The sequence below is a fragment of the Hetaerina americana genome, unplaced genomic scaffold (assembly GCF_022747635.1).
Source record: "Hetaerina americana unplaced genomic scaffold, ioHetAmer1.1.p SCAF_9, whole genome shotgun sequence".
Lineage (NCBI taxonomy): Eukaryota > Metazoa > Arthropoda > Insecta > Odonata > Calopterygidae > Hetaerina > Hetaerina americana.
This window is the reverse complement of record NW_027287538.1, coordinates 46,796,403-46,813,331: the sequence shown is the minus strand read 5'-3', so window position 1 is coordinate 46,813,331 and position 16,929 is coordinate 46,796,403. Positions and strand designations below refer to the sequence as shown.

The 16,929-nt window shown below is 35.9% G+C and overlaps 3 protein-coding genes across 4 annotated transcripts; 2 read left to right on the top strand and 1 right to left on the bottom strand.

The window, feature by feature from the left end:
- The first annotated feature begins 2,427 nt into the window (after positions 1–2,427).
- Positions 2,428–5,687, top strand: LOC139698789 (uncharacterized). 2 transcript variants are annotated; one of them, XM_071597704.1, is made up of 5 exons: positions 2,428–2,572; positions 2,968–3,177; positions 4,749–4,925; positions 5,150–5,328; positions 5,583–5,687. In XM_071597704.1, the coding sequence occupies exons 1-5, from the start codon at positions 2,449–2,451 to the stop codon at positions 5,598–5,600; spliced, it is 708 nt and encodes a 235-aa protein (XP_071453805.1). In that variant the 5' UTR covers positions 2,428–2,448; the 3' UTR covers positions 5,601–5,687. The 2 variants fall into 2 exon arrangements, with proteins under 2 accessions (XP_071453805.1, XP_071453804.1); XM_071597703.1 differs by having other exon boundaries at positions 2,953–3,177.
- On the bottom strand, positions 5,625–6,681 carry RpS29 (ribosomal protein S29). Its single transcript, XM_071597705.1, has 3 exons — positions 6,552–6,681; positions 5,818–5,917; positions 5,625–5,728 (listed from the first exon to the last, which is right to left on the bottom strand). The coding sequence occupies exons 1-3, from the start codon at positions 6,611–6,613 to the stop codon at positions 5,720–5,722; spliced, it is 171 nt and encodes a 56-aa protein (XP_071453806.1). The 5' UTR covers positions 6,614–6,681; the 3' UTR covers positions 5,625–5,719.
- A 169-nt stretch (positions 6,682–6,850) lies between these two features.
- LOC139698838 (probable tubulin polyglutamylase ttll-15) lies at positions 6,851–16,851 on the top strand. Its single transcript, XM_071597773.1, has 9 exons — positions 6,851–7,095; positions 7,182–7,337; positions 7,406–7,525; positions 8,240–8,469; positions 8,561–8,724; positions 13,028–13,203; positions 13,910–14,040; positions 15,750–15,960; positions 16,045–16,851. The coding sequence occupies exons 1-9, from the start codon at positions 6,892–6,894 to the stop codon at positions 16,156–16,158; spliced, it is 1,506 nt and encodes a 501-aa protein (XP_071453874.1). The 5' UTR covers positions 6,851–6,891; the 3' UTR covers positions 16,159–16,851.
- The last annotated feature ends 78 nt before the right edge of the window (positions 16,852–16,929 follow it).

The window sequence follows — 16,929 nt, the reverse complement described above, 5'->3', positions numbered from 1 at the left end:
ATATTATTATGGTATTTTGAATTTCATCAATACATCAAAACCTACTTCCTCGGATAAACAGCTGGGATTGTAACTAAAATAATTTGTGTGATTACACTGTCTTTTGGTTTCTTTATGAGATTACATGGTTAAACAGTATGCCATTTATTTTAATCATTAAATAATTAAATATCAAACAAGATAATGTACAAAAGAGCATTCAAGTGGAGATTTGCTCGATTTTGGAAGATAAGAGGCAATTAACATATGAAAAATAAGAAAAAGTATGAAAAGTATCATTGCATAAAGTATTTAGTAGAAATACAGCATTTTTATAGTTTTTGGATAGCTAACAGATCTCAGAGGATGGTTACTTTGTAAATGTGATTTAAAAGCTGTTAACCATGGAAATTTCAATGATAAACACCATTTAAGTCAGAGTTCTGAGGACAAATTTAGGACTTAAGATATAATGATAAATAAGCTGTAGGAAGAGGTACATTTTTCTTCTGTGTGCATAGCTGTATGAACCATATAACACAGGTGAAGTCTGAGAAATAGGAGGAAAAAGTCTTTTTATCTCCAGAGCTTCAACATGCATGAAGGTAACATGATAGAAAGGCAGCATAAGAGATTAACATCAAAGAATGTAGACTCCAACGGCAACTTGCTTCCAATGAGGTCATCTGGTTTTACTCTACTCACCAATGTTTATATGCACTAAGGGCATTAATGTCTATATTCTTACTCTGTGACATATCACTGCACTAACAGCAGTTCAATGCATCACCAATTTGCTTCACCGCATCAAACCTATTTTCTGTAAATGCTATTAATTCTCAGGAGTCTGCAGTGTTTCTTTTCTGAATAAAGATTGAAGACTTCCAGGTTTCCCTCATCTTAAAATTTTCTTTGGCTAATAAAAATGTCTCCAACTATTTACCTAGTAGGTTGAGGTTGAAGGAGGAAATTGAGGTTTCCCTTTCATTTTGCATAGGAACAATTAGAGTTAAACCAGGGTTACCCATAGCTCTGAGTGAGGTGCATCACCAGCAGGATCAGTAAAGAGGAACTTACAACTGAAGGTGAGTCAACCGTGAAGGACACCCGAAAGCCAAGTGCCTTCCCACATGATTACTGAATATTTTGAATTCCTATCATAGACAGGAGGTAACACAAATGTTCCAATTGAGATTGACTTCCTTCTATTCCAATGGATTATATGCCTCATAAAGCGATAAATGATAAGCTGTAGTAATAGTTTCAGTTTTCATGAAGTCCAATGACTGAGTTCACTAAACCCCATAAGTACTCTCACTAGGAAACCGATGTATCACACAAAACCCAAACCCATCATTCATACACGTAGCTCAAAGTTGACTACACTTCAGAGTGTGGCCCAAATCCCACAATAATCCTCCTCTCTTTCCCTAGGATGGATGTATTATAGCTTTTGTTCCTACCCTCTTTACTTGTTTCCTCCCCTTCTTCTTATCCAGTCATCTCAATGGAGTAGCGAATGCATCGTACATGGGCACTGGTACTTAAAAGGGGCCCAAAATGTAATACTGCTAAAATACTTCACAGCAGCCTTAATTTGTGTTCAAATTTCAACAGCACCACTATTGGTGTATTCAAATGGTAATTCACGAAAAATTCCTGGTTCACACTATTATTTAATAACTTTTCGTAATGTTAAGTGAAAATACTTAATTTCATGATGATGTTATATTGAGAAAGGTAACAATACGGTAACAACGTCCGACCGCGGTAGGGTCATGTTCGGGCCAAAATTCACACCCTAGCGGTGGTCTGCAGGGTAATATTTTTTTGAATCTAGGGAAAGTAAGAGGAAGTACATATGAAACAAAATACACGAAATAAATGCAAGGAGCCGTCTAAAGCCAACATTAAATAGGTAGTTTACTAATACTGGTCAGGAGGATGACCAGCAGTGGTCACTAATGGGGGATTATTGATCTCCGAGTATGCCATCGAGTACCAAGAATGTCCAAATCGCCTCTAACTACCTACTCTTAACTTAAAAGGTCCATCCTTGAATAAGATAGTTGTTCCAGCGTCGACGGTTAAAATATTTTCGATCTGCATCGAAATTATTAGGGAAACATAAATTTCTAACAGGATCGGCGCCTCCTGATTAAGTTACTCCCTCGGTAAGGGTTTCTCCAGACTTTTCATGCATACATGGAAGGGAAAGTTGTGCTCCGCAATAAACTATGATTCTGGCTAATTATTTTTCTGCGAAAAATGTTTATGGTTGACATTCCTTGTGACAACGGGCAGCTACGGAAAATAGCTCGGGATGAGAGAGTATGGTAAATCCCTTCTTTGCCTAGTTACCCGTGACCGAACCGGAGAGAAAGTGAAAGAACCCAACCTCTGCAAAAATCTACTCATGCACGTCCTGCGAGTCGCGCATTTTCCAGCGGATTAGCCAGTCGACACACCATGCTCTCCACAAAGGTCAGCACTTCCCGGCGTACTCCACTTTACTTGAACATCGTACTCCAACTCGCCAGCCTTTGTGTGGCGGACGTCCAACCAGTCACGAAAGTTCAAGTGGCGAACCAAGGTAAGTCCCGTGAATTGGAGGTAGCGCATACACAACCTTAATTAATGGCATTTTGCGTTCATACCGAAAATATGAACTTCAAGACAAAACATTGATATATATTTTAAAAGTTTCTCACCAATAAACGATTGTATTCCTTACATTATAAAAATATACACTTCACAATAATACAATTAAAATTCGGCATCTAACGAATTGTCAAAACCATACGTACGTAATACTACAGCGACAATTACGAAACACCTCGTTGGATGAAAGTCGCCCTTTCACTCACTTTTTTCTTATTACTAAACGTGTTTTCAGCGAGCAACAGCCCGGGGTAATGCGAAATCGCGGGGGCGCTTATGAACGAATTGGGTCACCTGTGATGCAATTTTCAGGGGTATTTCCCGCAGGTAAAGGAAGGCCGGGTCTGGTTTGCCCTCCCCCCAACCACCGTCCGGACTCGCCAGAGACGCTGTTACTGGATCTTCTTCCATGTAAAACGAAAGAGGATTGCCCGCTGCACAAGGATCTCGGCATCTTATGCTGTAAGGCTGGAAATGGACAGAGCAATCGATGTCGCTATGGAATAATTCCTCCAAAACCCAAGCCAACACACTTGCGTACGTATAACATAAAACCAATCCGGGTGGTGGAAGTCTATTTTAACAGTTATTGCTAGAAATAACACTGTCTCGTACAATTAGCCAGATACGCTCCATACTCATTGCCCCTACGGTTAGGTCATGGTTGATAGCCTCAATCTCAAGCTATAATTCAAATATAAGGTCACACACATACTGTTGAATCTCTTTATCTTACAGTTAAAAAATTGCTATATTCAAGACAAAGAATGTTCCCCACACCATACGGATGATGTGATATTAATGTACTTTAAATGGAATGCCTGATTCAAGTGCATTTAAAATTGGCAGGAACTGGACTCCACTATAAAATTAAGGAATACATTAAAGCGCATGAAATACAAAAGAAATATGGGGAAGAAGTTGTGTACAGCATCATACTTAATCATATTCAGAGAAAAACACTTCCCCTCGCATAAAAAGATTTTTTTCAACTTCTTTAATGGAGGTTGGTCCAGAATTATAGCTAAAAACTCTATATAACTATTGCTCAATAGCTAAATATTGGCACTGGACTAATTGGCATCATCTTAATTAAAAACTACAATGTCACACACTGAATCATAGAAGCATTATCATAATCACATGGTGCTGTTGAAATCTAGTAACATTCAGAGAAGGTGATTAAAATATTAATTTTTTTGTAGCATGCATCAACTATATGCGAGGAACTGGAGAAATTTTACCATGCCCAATACCTTGGCCAACAAATATAGGGTTACTCCTCGAAGCAAACCAAATGTTAATATAATTTCACTAAATTTTATCCTGACTCATCAGATGATAATAATACCTACACATTCCCTTTGTGCATGAAGGATTAATGAACAAGTAATAACAGCCCTTCAATTTTGTCCCAATAATTTCCACGTGCAGTTGACTATATCTACAGAACATCCCTTATTCTTTTTGTTTAGTTTACATACCCCCTCCTGCTAGGTTGTACCAAGCGATGGAATTAAAAAAAATTATGTCACTCAATAGCAACTTGGGGTTTTCTGATAGAGCAAATTTAAAATTGACTGTTGGTCTCAGTATACACACTGCTATTGATCTATTTATTTTCTTTAGAAACCTTTGATGATGATTTCAGAGTGGTTCACAGCAGCTATGTTTACCCATGTTTATCAGAACGGACTTTGACCAACATGGGACAATTCATGGGCAACTATGCATCCTTAAGTATATTTCATGGTTTACGTAATTGTGAACTCATGAGCATGTTTGTACAAGGTATTTTAATAAGCAATAATTTAAATTTGGTTATAGCTCAAAACAACCCTCATAATGAACATATGGCACCAAAAATGGAAAACATCTACCAGTGTCTCTATTGAAGAATATGGATTCAATTCCACCAATGGCACCCAATTAAGTGCAGCCAACCTGCTGACTAAATATTTTATAGCTTCAAATTCTTAAATAAATTTATCTCAACCCCCCTTTAAATTTCTTCAGCAACCATAGCCATATGCACTAAATAATCTATACCCCTAGCATCCCCCATCATTATTAAGCCACTTGGTGACACCGCTGAACATCTTTCACAGCCATATTAGGAATCCAACGTCACTGCCCTGACAAGGACCCATTAGCAGAATTCCTACCAATCAAGAACTGCACCAGTGACAACGACTGCTGGCCTCGCATATGCTGTGATGATTACTGTCGGACACCCGACCTCCCAAAGATAATTGCAGCTGATAGCAGTTACACTACTTTGACAAGTAAGGGTTTATTTTCTATTTGAACTATTTTAAAAGAATATTTTAAGACGAATAAAGTACAATGAATCATATAATTAACTCTTAAAAGCAGTAAATATCACAATTTGCCGGTACCAATGTTGGAAATTTTATTTTTGCTTGCTAAACAAAATCCCAACTTCCTATTTAAGACTTAAGGAAAAACACAATGAGTAGTGGTACATATTTTCACAGTTTGTTATTAGATCTCAGGTATGCAGCAGAATACCTGCAGTGCACACCTCCGCCTCGCTACGACTTCTTCAGGAAAACTTGCTTATCAATTAGAGACTGCTTTCCTTTGATTTGCTGCCAGGAGAGAGAGGCTAAAGTTTGCAGACCAGCAAAGAAATCGCTTTTGCCTCTCATAGCCACTTTTGTACAGGTAAGGCACTTAGGTTTCTACCAATACCAGTAACTTACACACAACGAGTATCTCAAGAGACTGGTTGCGTGCAACTTCAATTACAAATTACCAGGCCCAAATAATAATCAGAATGCAGTAGCCAGGAGAGTTACCATAGATTTCAAATAAAGAACACTCGTTCCTCATGATAAAGAGCTTACTAGCAATTCATAATTAGCAGAACCAAAAAACAACCTAACCCTTCGCTAACCCAAATTTATCCCTCTTTTCAGGAGGCGGTGGACGGATAGCGGCTAATAAATAAACCAAAACAATACATTTCAAAGTTTATTTGACAAGTTGCGGAGGTTTTGTACATTAAAATTAAGTTATACGAGACCCGCAGTCAAGCTGTGGTGCAGGAATGGCATTAATCGAGCTGAAATGAACAAGTGAAAAATATTTATGTAAATAGAACTCAATAAAATTATTAAATAATCAATGTGAAGTATGGCTATACATTTTTACCTTTTTAAATCCTATGTCGGCAGCATATTCTCTGAAACACTGGCGGCAGATATTTAAGCCGTATTTCCTGATAAGTCCATGCCTATTTGCACAGGATCGACTGTAAAAATAGAAGACTAATGAAGATACAATCTCTGGTGATCCTTCAAACAAACATTGCATTGTTAGTACCAATGTAACCAATGGGGCACAGACATGGAGAATGGCTACGGCAATTGACACATACGAGAAAAATATTCAGCCCAATACTCCTCTTTAAAACACAAAAACTGCCATTTAACACTTTGGGGTTCTGCGCCACTACACACGGTTATGCGTACTCATGCAGCTAACTAATGACAACATAACAGTTCAATATCACTACAATAGCCGCATTCAGCCCGTCAAAATACAAATAACCAAGCAACTTCATGACCCACTACCATTAATAAAAGAAAGAGTCATATTGCCACCAGAATGATTTATCACCAACACAAAGCATCACTTGCAACACCCAACAACATAAAAATTTAGCTTACTCGATCAGAATTGCCTTTCAAGAATTTACTCCGATCGACAACATTGAGTATGTATGGTTACTACGATCCACTATCACTAAACTTTCTAAGATATTAAAAATATACTGTCTACGGTTAACAGCAACATGGCTACCCAATCGGGTATATGTTTATCCTCTTCATTAGTTTTTCAAAAACTTTCAAGCAATAGTTAATGAATTAAAATATATTGCTTACCATGACCTGGATCCCTGGCCATATTTCCTCGGGTGAGAATACCAGATATTTTGGAAACCCATTTTTTGATAATGTCAAAGAGGCATCCACCTAAAACACCACGTGCCAAAGAATATTGCTTGATGATCGGCGGAAGGAGAAATTAAATTCAAATGACAAACGATATTTTGGCAGGGCTTTGTCATGAAGTTCTGATGATTAACAGAAGAGAGCGTGTTGATAGGGAAAAAAAATACTGCTGAAATTCGTAATATTTAAAAGTACTATTAGCTATGCCGTGTCAATGAATAAAGAAAGCATAGATACGTGTAGTGATTTCGGAGTCTGAGTTGTACATATAATGTCGGAAATGGATGGTGCTTCCCGGAATTTTTCTTTTAATCACTTAGCTTTTGTTATTCTTGTAGTAGGTGTTGTCCTAACAGCATTTAATGTGTATGATTTCATTGGTGGTCTGAAGGACGAAAGTGTAAATAATACGTTGAAAGAACTTAATGGTGATTGTGATTACGAAAAGCCGAAGGTTTGGATTCACGCCAAGAATGTGGGTCATGTTTCTTATATTTTTCTAAAAGCGTTATTTGGTAATATCTTCTATTGATACAAACATGGAACTTCTGTTAACCGCAGATGGAAACCGGCTATTTAAAGCATGTTAAGTCTGTATTCGGACGGCTCGGGTTTTCGTTTGGCGATAATACGTCAGATTGGGATGTTTTGTGGTCACACGAGTATCCATTCAAAGAGCTTAAGAGCATGCTTAAAGGCATGATGCCGCATCAAAAGGTATTCATTTCACAACTTTCAAATTGTCTAATTAACCATTTTTTCTCATAATAACTGTTATGTTGCAGGTTAATCACTTCCCAGGGTGTGGTTTCATTACAAATAAAGTTAGCTTGTCAACGTCGGGATCAACTCATATTCCTAAGACCTTCAAGCTCCCGGAAAATAAAAACGAATTAATGGAATTTGTAAGTTTATATTGTAGATAATTATAATTTTATTTGTCAAAAACGAAATGTCCCCTAAGAAGTAGTCCGCAGGTAGGTATAAGGTCATTCAACATCGTCCCATCTAATTATTATGGAATTCACAGTTAGATCTTCATGAAACTGTTTTCGGTAGCCACTATCACATAATTGTGTCCATTTTAATCTACTTAACGTTCCCGATATGGGGAGTGATAAATTCTCAGCGATTTTTTTCTTTGAGGCCACTTACTGAGTAGGGAACAAAAAAGAATTGTGGTTTAGGCAATCAATACATTGTCGATTATATTCTAGCTAAATTTGTCCAAAGACTGACTTAGCTCTTTGGTAAAATATAATTTCTTCAGTTTAATTATTTAGGTCGATTCAACTAGTTATGTAGAACGGTATATATAAGTAAATTACAATACCCTAAACCCCGTATTAAAGTATTCAATAGCTGTGAGGAAGTTCTCTAGTTATTGACCATGACAAAATTGACATGTGCTCAAAAAGAGGCACAAATTAAACCTGGTACAAGTAGTACAAGAAGTAAATTATTTCTGCAGTTCAAGCTTCATGGCTATTAAGTTTAATTTGGTGATAGTGCATGCTGAATAAATTATATTTGAGTATGGGTTAGTGGATGTCATTTCACTCCAAGATTGATATGGGTAACCACATTTTCTGCACCGCATTGTCTCTCCTTCATTTTAGGCACAGTTGAATCCGGAGATACTATTTGTTCAGAAAAGTAACAGTCATCGAGGGATAAAAGTGGAAAAATTGGACACTATGAATTTGGATTCTTCTCAGAATTTTGTGCAGCAGTATATTAGTAAACCTTATCTCATAGATGGTTACAAATTTGATATAGGTGTGTATACAATTCTCACCTCAATTGATCCATTGCGGGTGTATGTTTACTCAGGCGATGTGCTCTTCAGGTAAGTTGGAAATGTTGAGCCATGATTTATTCTGCCTAATGGCAATTATCTCATGCCTTCTAAAATTTTTACCTTTTCTTCAAAAATGCAGGTTTTGCCCAGAGAAATATTATCCATTTGATTCAGAGATTGTGAACAAATATGTTGTTGGGGATGACTATCTTCCAATATGGAATGTTCCTTCCTTAAAGAATTATTACAACAACCTAGGATTATCCATGAAAGACTCTTTTGATGCTTATTTGAACTCAATAGGTAAGACACCAATTTAAAAAAATACTTATATTTTCCTGTATCTTCCGGGTATATATGTGAATAGAACCGTGTAACATAGTGCATTAAACTGATTAAACTATCTGGTCAGAATATTATCATTAATTCACGTAAAATTAAGCAAATAATTTTCTTTTTCCCAGTCAATATATTTTTTTAATGTATTGGTTTTAATATCCCCAGTTTAATAATTTCATTTTTGAAATGACAGAAATAAATTAATCATGCCAAAATAAATGTTTGAAAGATGTTCCATTACATCAATTTCATGTGGTTGATATAAATTGGCATAGAAATTTTCAATTTATTTTATTTCAAACGAAGAAAATAGAAATATTAGGACAAACCTTTATCTGTTAGTGTGTTTCTAGTAATCAGGAGCAAATAAAGTGCCTGAAATATACCTAGAATTCAAAGGGTGTCAGAATAACTCAGAATTTCTCAGTGTTCCCAGAATTTGGAAAGAAAATTAGCATTTGTTCAAAGTAAACTAATTTTATTAAGTACATATATGTATCACTGAACTGTTAAAATTTGTAATTTCTTTCATGCTCTTTATATGCCCACTTTGAGTAGGCAGACTTCTCATAGAAGAGAAACAGTGGCATGGTGCCATGAGCACATCAGGGACTAAGATCATGATATTTTTATCTCTTTTGAAGGAGAGAGTCATGATGTCAATCCTCTACCTTTTAATTACAATATAGAATCCCTGAACTGTTTTTGTGGCACTACAAGTGAGTTTTCCATGGTGTACCATGGATAAATAGACCTCTTGTGTTTATGCTGTGCCCCGCACCGAGGTTGAAGCGGAATATTTGTAACTTTTTTCTTTTTATTTATATGGCAAATTTTGGAATGGGATGTATCTGTGTGTTAGTTGTACAAAACTTCTTTCAATAAGGACGTGTTGTATGTTGGACTCGTATCATATGTCATTTTATCTAGTGTTTTAGTATTTTTAAAAGTGGCCATTGGCCTCTACAAAAGGGCACTTGATCTATTCCACTTCCTGGTTTTCAGTATATCACAATTTTTCATGCACAGTACCTGGCCAATAGGGTCTAAACATGTGAATTCTTAATAAAGAAAAGATAGTAAAAATTTTCCATCAGATAAGTTTTCCACCAGTGTGACGAGGTGATGTATTACATCCTGGAAGATGATGTAATACATCAAAACCTTGTAGTACTAATAAAATTATTTAGTGGAAAATTGTTACAATCTGTTCTTGATTATGTTTGAATTCCAAAACATCATGCCTGAAACCACTCAATTTAATATGAATTCTTGTCTAGAGCTGCAGTGTTGCTTGTGAATTTGTCCTGGCAAACCACAAATGAATTTCTCTCCACAAAGAGATGGTTTGAGTATATGGATGGGAATGTAGTCCAGTGCAGTGTATACCTTGCCAATGAGAAATCTGCCCACTGTAGCTGACATTAATTTACATACAAGATCTGTCCGGATAGGATCCAGCCATGCAATACTACCTTGAACAAAAAGTTCCCGGAATAACCACCGTGTGGCGCTCCCATCGTTCCGATTTGAGTTCTGTTTTTTTTGTTAAATTGGTACATCTGTTGTTGATATTCCCTTTAAATCTTAGTGTCATAACTTGACATTTGCAAAAGTTACGTAGCCAAGAGTACATCTATCTCTGTGTGTGTTGGCGATTTTTTACAATTGCAGAAATGGATTTAAATTTGCAACAACGAACTTGTATTAAATTTTGCGTAAAAAACGGATTTAGTGGCGCACGGACGTTGGAAATGTTGGAAAAGTGTTTCGGCAACGATTCTCTAAAAAAAACGGTTGTTTACCAGTGGCACGAGCGGTTCAGAAGTGGTCGTGAGTCAATCGAAGATGATGAACGCAGTGGCAGACCATCGACATCGAAAGTCGGTGAAAAAATTGATAAAGTAAAAGAAATGTTGGTCAATAACCGCAAATTAACCATCAGAGAAATAGCGGAGGACTTGAACATTGCCTATGGATCCGCCCAAGACATTGTGGTTAATGATTTGGGTTTCCGTCGTGTAGCAGCAAAGTTGGTGCCAAAAGACCTCAATTTCATGCAAAAAAGAGACTGTGTTGACGTCGCAAAAGACATGATTTGCGAGGCTGAATCCGATCCCACATTCATCAAAAGGATCATTACTGGAGACGAGACGTGGGTTTATGAGTACAACACGCAATCCAGACATCAGGCAAGTGAATGGCGTTCACCAAATGAGCCGAGACCAAAAAAAACCACGTCGTTTTCAGTCAAAAAAGAAGGCAATGCTGACGGTTTTCATGGATTACAACGGTGTAGTGCATCATGAATTTTTGCCAGAAGGCCAGACAGTAAACAAAGAGTATTATTTGGGCGTTATGAGACGTTTGCGTGAAGCAATTCGCCGAAAGAGACCAGAAATGTGGGCAGAAAACTCGTGGATTTTGCACCATGATAACGCACCGTCGCACAGTGCTATCATTATTCGTAATTTTTTGACGAAAAATGCAACAAATACCATCCAACAGCCACCGAATTCACCTGATTTGGCTCCCTGTGACTTCTTTCTGTTCAATCGAGTTAAAAAACCATTACGGGGAACGCGTTTTAGCAGCCGAGAGGAAGTAATGGAAAAATCGCAGGAAGCACTGATGGACATACCGAAAACCGACCGTAACTTTTGCAAATGTCAAGTTATGACACTAAGATTTAAAGGGAATATCAACAACAGATGTACCAATTTAACAAAAAAAACAGAACTCAAATCGGAACGATGGGAGCACCACACGGTGGTTATTCCGGGAACTTTTTGATCAAGGTAGTATTTTGAGAGAAATGGTTAATGTAGAATAATGAGGTTGTCAATGTCAAGTAGTGTGTGCTACAGTTGCTGGGGACTTGCTCCAAGCTGCAAACTGTGACCCAGGTGTTCTGAGAAAGGTCGTAACTAAAGATGAGTCATTGGTCTATGGCCATAACATTGAAACAAAAGCCCAGTCTTCCCTCAGTCGCTTGACAAGATAAACAGGAATGTGACGAGGCAGCTGTTGACCATTCCGAAAAAGGACTTTACTGATTTTTTTAAAAAGTGGAAGAGACTCTGGGATAAGTGTGTGAGGTCCCAAGGGGAGTACTTCTTAGGGGACTAAGGCCCCATTGTTCTGGGTAGGCTATTTTTATCAAAATATTGCATGGCTGGATAGTTTTCAGGAAGACCTCGGACATTCTTGTACAAAGAAGCCTTTGATTGGTGAACTTGTATATGTTCCTCAACATCACTGTGAAATCCTGGATCTCAGATTTAGAACAGAAAAGTTCTCTTTTGCTCAGAATTCGATTATGCACCTCCCCTCTATTCAACGTCTTCTCTAAGAAAGATATTGCTTATTTAATTCTGATAAATCAAAAAGACAGTTTAACAGTATCCATCATGTGTCTCTATGACGTGTGTAAAACTTTCTTACCTAGTCAACAGCTGTAGTTTCAGCCATCACGAGATATGGGTACACTACCAACTTTGACACCATTAAGTTACTTCCAAATTCATCTCACTGAAATAGGAGCACCTACTCAACAATCACATTCTTTTCTTTTTGTGTGCATGAAAAATGTTCAGAAGTTGATATTGGAATGAGAAGCTGCTCTTGTGTGCCTACTCCAAAAACTTAAACGAAAATTGCAGGCACCTAGATTTATTAATTCAATACATTAATGTGCTTAGGGTTGGGCCCTTCTATGGTTACATAAAAGTTCCATTTTATTAACATTAAACAATAATTTCACTTGTGTGACTATAACAAAAATATTAAAACTTGTTAAATGTTACAAAATCTTCATTTTAATTTGTTACTCTTTCTGCGGATCAACAAAATTTTCTTTTGGACCTCCAGATGGGGTCCCTCATGTGGACGATATAGCTGATGTGGTAATATGAATGGCACTTTTGGTTTATGATATTGCTCAATATGTTTGCAAGTTAATGACATGCCATTCTATTATAGCCATATCAATATTCATTTTATGTTGATGGTTGAAGTTCTGAGCATCTCACATGCAATCATGCTTTTTTGGCAGTAAAAGTTAAACATGTATCACTGTGATCAAGATAAGTAATTACTTCACTTCAGGTTTGACTTGCTGAAAATTTCCTCTCTCAGTCACCATCCTTCAAAGTTATTTATAAACTTATCAGTTGCCTATGAATGTGCAATTTTTTTATGTTGGCCAGGGTATCTCACTTCACTCTTATCATTCTTTTGATTTTTGTAATGAATTTTCTGATTTCAGGCAAGGCCCCTGAGAAAGTATGGAATCAAGTGTATGAAGCCATTGCAAATATTTATTTGCTTAAGGAGCCTTATTTAATTGAGTCAACATCCCATTACAAGAACAGTCTGAACTTTTTTGAGATGGTCAGAATTGATTTTATTATTGATGAAGACTTAAATGTATTTATTATGGAGGTAAGTTACCAAAAAGTGATGTAATTTTTTCAGTCACTTTTTGTAAAGAGAAAAGGAGAAAAACATGCCATGCTTATTGTGGACAAATGCAATTTTTGAGTTAAAAGTAGTGAACATAATTTCAGCACGTTAGTATAGTGTAGCTAGTATTATAATATTTTGATAGAATACTTAGAACTTATCTTCTACAAGTGCATATAAATAATTTATTTCTGCAAACATATTTTTGCTAACGACAGCAATCAGTTGCTATTTTTTTATTTGGCATGGTCATTATGTGTTTTTTCTTAGGTTGTTTAAAATAAAATTGATGTGAGATTTGGTCAAAAAATTCAGGGGGCAGAACAGTGGAACACGTACTATAAAGAAGCCACCTTGTGAATCAGAATGAACGTTTGAAAATAATGCAAATGTTTAACTCCCTGAAGGGTCAATTATATGGTGGCTGTTAGGATAAGTATGATAGAAAAGCAAATCAGTTCCAGTGGTCATTATAATATAATATGTTTGCAGTGCCATTATATAATGCAAGCTTGTTTTACTTCCATTGATGATGTAATAATCTCATTTGATTATAACAAAAGTTATTTGTATTGTTTTTAAGTAATTATATTGTAGTGTTGTAGTGTTCAATTTCCCTTTTTTACCATGCCTAGTCTCTACTGACTCTTTTATGTTTGTCCAATATTATTTGCTTTGATTTTAGGCCAACATGTCACCCAACTTGTCATCAGCTCATTTTCCGCCCAACCAATTGTTGTATGAGCAAGTGATATATAATCTTATGAGTTTAGTAGGGATTGGTACTCGAATTCAAAAATTTGGATTACACCATAGGTAAAGCATTGTACAGAAAAAATTTTTACTATTGATTACTCCTTATTTGGCCATAATAGCTTTTCTGGCGTAAGGGATTGCTTCAAATCTTCCATGGGATTCATTTTATATAATTAACAGTCTTCCCAACAAACGTATAATATACATACATGGTGCAGTAAGATAACTTCCTTTTTTAGAGGGATTTTGCCTTATAAAAAAAGGAAGTTATGTTGCTGCACCCTGTATTTTAATTGGTGGTGAAGTAAAAACTAAAATATAATTTTAGTATATGGCTATATGGTTAATGTAATTAACTAACGTTTTTATTGGAAGAACTTAGCATAAAAATGGAAACGGGATCTTAGTGCATTTGTGAATGTCCCCAAACATCTCAAGTTTGGAGGTCCATGATAATATTTATTGGTGTAGCTAGGTTCATTATCTTCAGTTTCTTACTAATTTAAAAAATATACATATGGGAAGATGATCATAAGTAATTAGTCATTTATGTGATGATCTCCTGGCTGCAAAGCAGCTATAGCACTGGAGTTAAGTAAGTCTATTCTCCAACTTTTCTGCTTTTGGATTCTTTCATTTGTTTCTTTAAATTAGATCAAACTACCTTATTTGAAAGAAAAGTTTGAATGATCAAAGAAAAGAAAGTCCTTACATGTCACAACCTGCCATACCTTCATCACCATCACAATAACCTATTGCAATATTGATCCAGTATTTATAATTGCTACCAAGTGATAACCAAGTCTGCTAATCAGATCATTAGAACCCTTTTAAGTACTCAAAATGGTTGGGATGTGGTAATTCCAAATAATAATGATGTTAATTGGTTCCTGAAAGGCATGTATTGAAAGAGTCAATAAGATGTTGCTTGTTGCACCAATAAGAAATGGGCAGCTTTTTTTGCTATTTAACAATTAAGATTCATAATTATTATTTCCTTGGTGTATTAACTAATGGAGTATTTTGGGTATATTATAAGGTTATTATTTAATATTGTAGATAGTAGCAGTAATCGGATTATTGGGGTAATGGTTAATGAGTGCTGATTAGTAAGTTACATTCTTCAAGCTTCAGCCTTTTCTTTACATATATATCTACCTATATTTGGATGGCATTTTATCTTGTTCCTCATCATCAATTGATCTTTTTCTGCATTTAAACTAATCACTTATTATTATATATTTAAAAAAGGTGATCCATTGGGTATTGTAGCATGACATGTAGTGTGTAAAAGTAGTAATCCATGATTAATGGTAATTTGAAAACATCAGATTGATGAGATAGGCAATTAGATGCCTTCCAGAGAGCTAACTGAGGAATAATATTGAGAGAACTCATTGGCCAAAGAAATGTTGAAGTCATTCAATGTTATCAACTGAGACCTGAAAAATGACAGCTAAGTACATAAATAAGACTGAAGGGTTAACAATGACTCCTTGTTGATAAAAGAATATTGTTGAAACTTTTAGGGGTATCAGTTATAACCCACAGCCTCTCAAATGCCATGATGTCCTTCATTTATTTGTCTCTCAACTAACAAAACTGTAAACTGTTTATTTACCATTTTTATACTCCAACTCGAGTTCTCTTTTTATTCAAATTGTCTTGATGGAGCTTATATAACATATCCCCGGGAAAAATAAAAATATTATTTTTGTTCGTATATTTTCTTGAGGTTTAACTTTGCAATGACACTTGTTCAATTTCAGCCCAGATGATGTCGAAGAAATGCAAGTTTCCTTTAAGAACTTGGCCGTGGAGGCAAGTAGGTGCTCAAAGAAGATTTGCAGTAGTTGTTTGGCTCCCCAGTGCTTAATCTGCAAGCCATGCCTAACATCGAATACAATTGAGATATTAAAAAATGCATACCTGGAGCATGAAAACAGGCTTTCAACTAGACGGGTCTTTCCTCCACCCATGGTAGTTACATCTAATACATTTTCAAAATTCCCTCTTTATGACTTCCTTGGCTCATAGAATATTAACATTGTAATTTGTTTTCAGAATACAACTACGAGGAGAGCTGATATAGATTTGGAAAAGCTGTCTCCTGAAAACCAGCTCATGTATCATTGGTTTCAAGGCAAGTGCAAGATGGATGTGACTTGGTGTTCATGAACTAGGTCATATCTAGTTGGTCATTATTGTGTGCATGCGCTTGAAAAGTGATGTAGATCAAAATGTTAATGGTCCAGAAGGAAAATATTGTTGTATGTTAAATTTTCAGTACAGTTCTGTGGCATTGTTACATATTTAAAAAATGGCAATACCTGATAGGTTCCGCATGTATGATGACCTCATATGAATAGTATTTGATGGCTCAAGCCTTCATGTTTTCCATAACATTTACCTCATGTTTGTTGTGATAATGATGCTGATTTATGGCTCTGATGTTTTATTTTTTGAGTTTAAATAGAGCATTATAAGTATTTTAGATTTGTGAAATAGCAGGGTTTATATTGGTCGATGAAAAGATTTTTTATTGAGGCCTGTTAATTTTTCCTGGGAGAATTTAAAATGGTGTGTTGTACAGGTGTATGCATTTAAACTCCATAAACGAAATCCATTGAACCTAATAAGTATAGTGCTATGCATTATTGCTGAATCAAGTGATGTTTATACTTAACTATGTGGTTATTTGGAACATTTGCCTTAAGTTTCTATTAAATGGCATATGTTAGCCCAAAACAAGCATATAATGTTTAAAACATAGAATTAAGGGTAATTTGGGTGACTAAGAAGTAATTACAGTGTGTTTAACAAATAAATTTCACAGAAGTGTGAATTTATCTTATTCAGTGATTCAGGCTAGGCTGATATAACATTTAAGTATTTACATGAAGGTGCAATTTGCTGATATGGGTCCTATTTTAAACCGTCCCCTCTTGC

Excerpts from the sequence above, each read along its gene's own strand:
- RpS29 (XM_071597705.1), bottom strand. The coding sequence starts at position 6,613 with ATGGGTTTCCAAAATATCTGGTATTCTCACCCGAGGAAATATGGCCAG. Across the intron at positions 5,918-6,551 it reads GGCCAGGGATCCAGGTCATG|TCGATCCTGTGCAAATAGGC; the intron begins GTAAGCAATATA and ends CTATTTTTACAG.
- LOC139698838 (XM_071597773.1), top strand. The coding sequence starts at position 6,892 with ATGTCGGAAATGGATGGTGCTTCCCGGAATTTTTCTTTTAATCACTTA. Across the intron at positions 7,096-7,181 it reads TTTGGATTCACGCCAAGAAT|ATGGAAACCGGCTATTTAAA; the intron begins GTGGGTCATGTT and ends TGTTAACCGCAG. Across the intron at positions 8,470-8,560 it reads TCAGGCGATGTGCTCTTCAG|GTTTTGCCCAGAGAAATATT; the intron begins GTAAGTTGGAAA and ends TCAAAAATGCAG.
- LOC139698789 (XM_071597703.1), top strand. The coding sequence starts at position 2,449 with ATGCTCTCCACAAAGGTCAGCACTTCCCGGCGTACTCCACTTTACTTG. Across the intron at positions 2,573-2,952 it reads AGTTCAAGTGGCGAACCAAG|GGGTATTTCCCGCAGGTAAA; the intron begins GTAAGTCCCGTG and ends TGCAATTTTCAG. Across the intron at positions 4,926-5,149 it reads CAGTTACACTACTTTGACAA|ATCTCAGGTATGCAGCAGAA; the intron begins GTAAGGGTTTAT and ends GTTTGTTATTAG.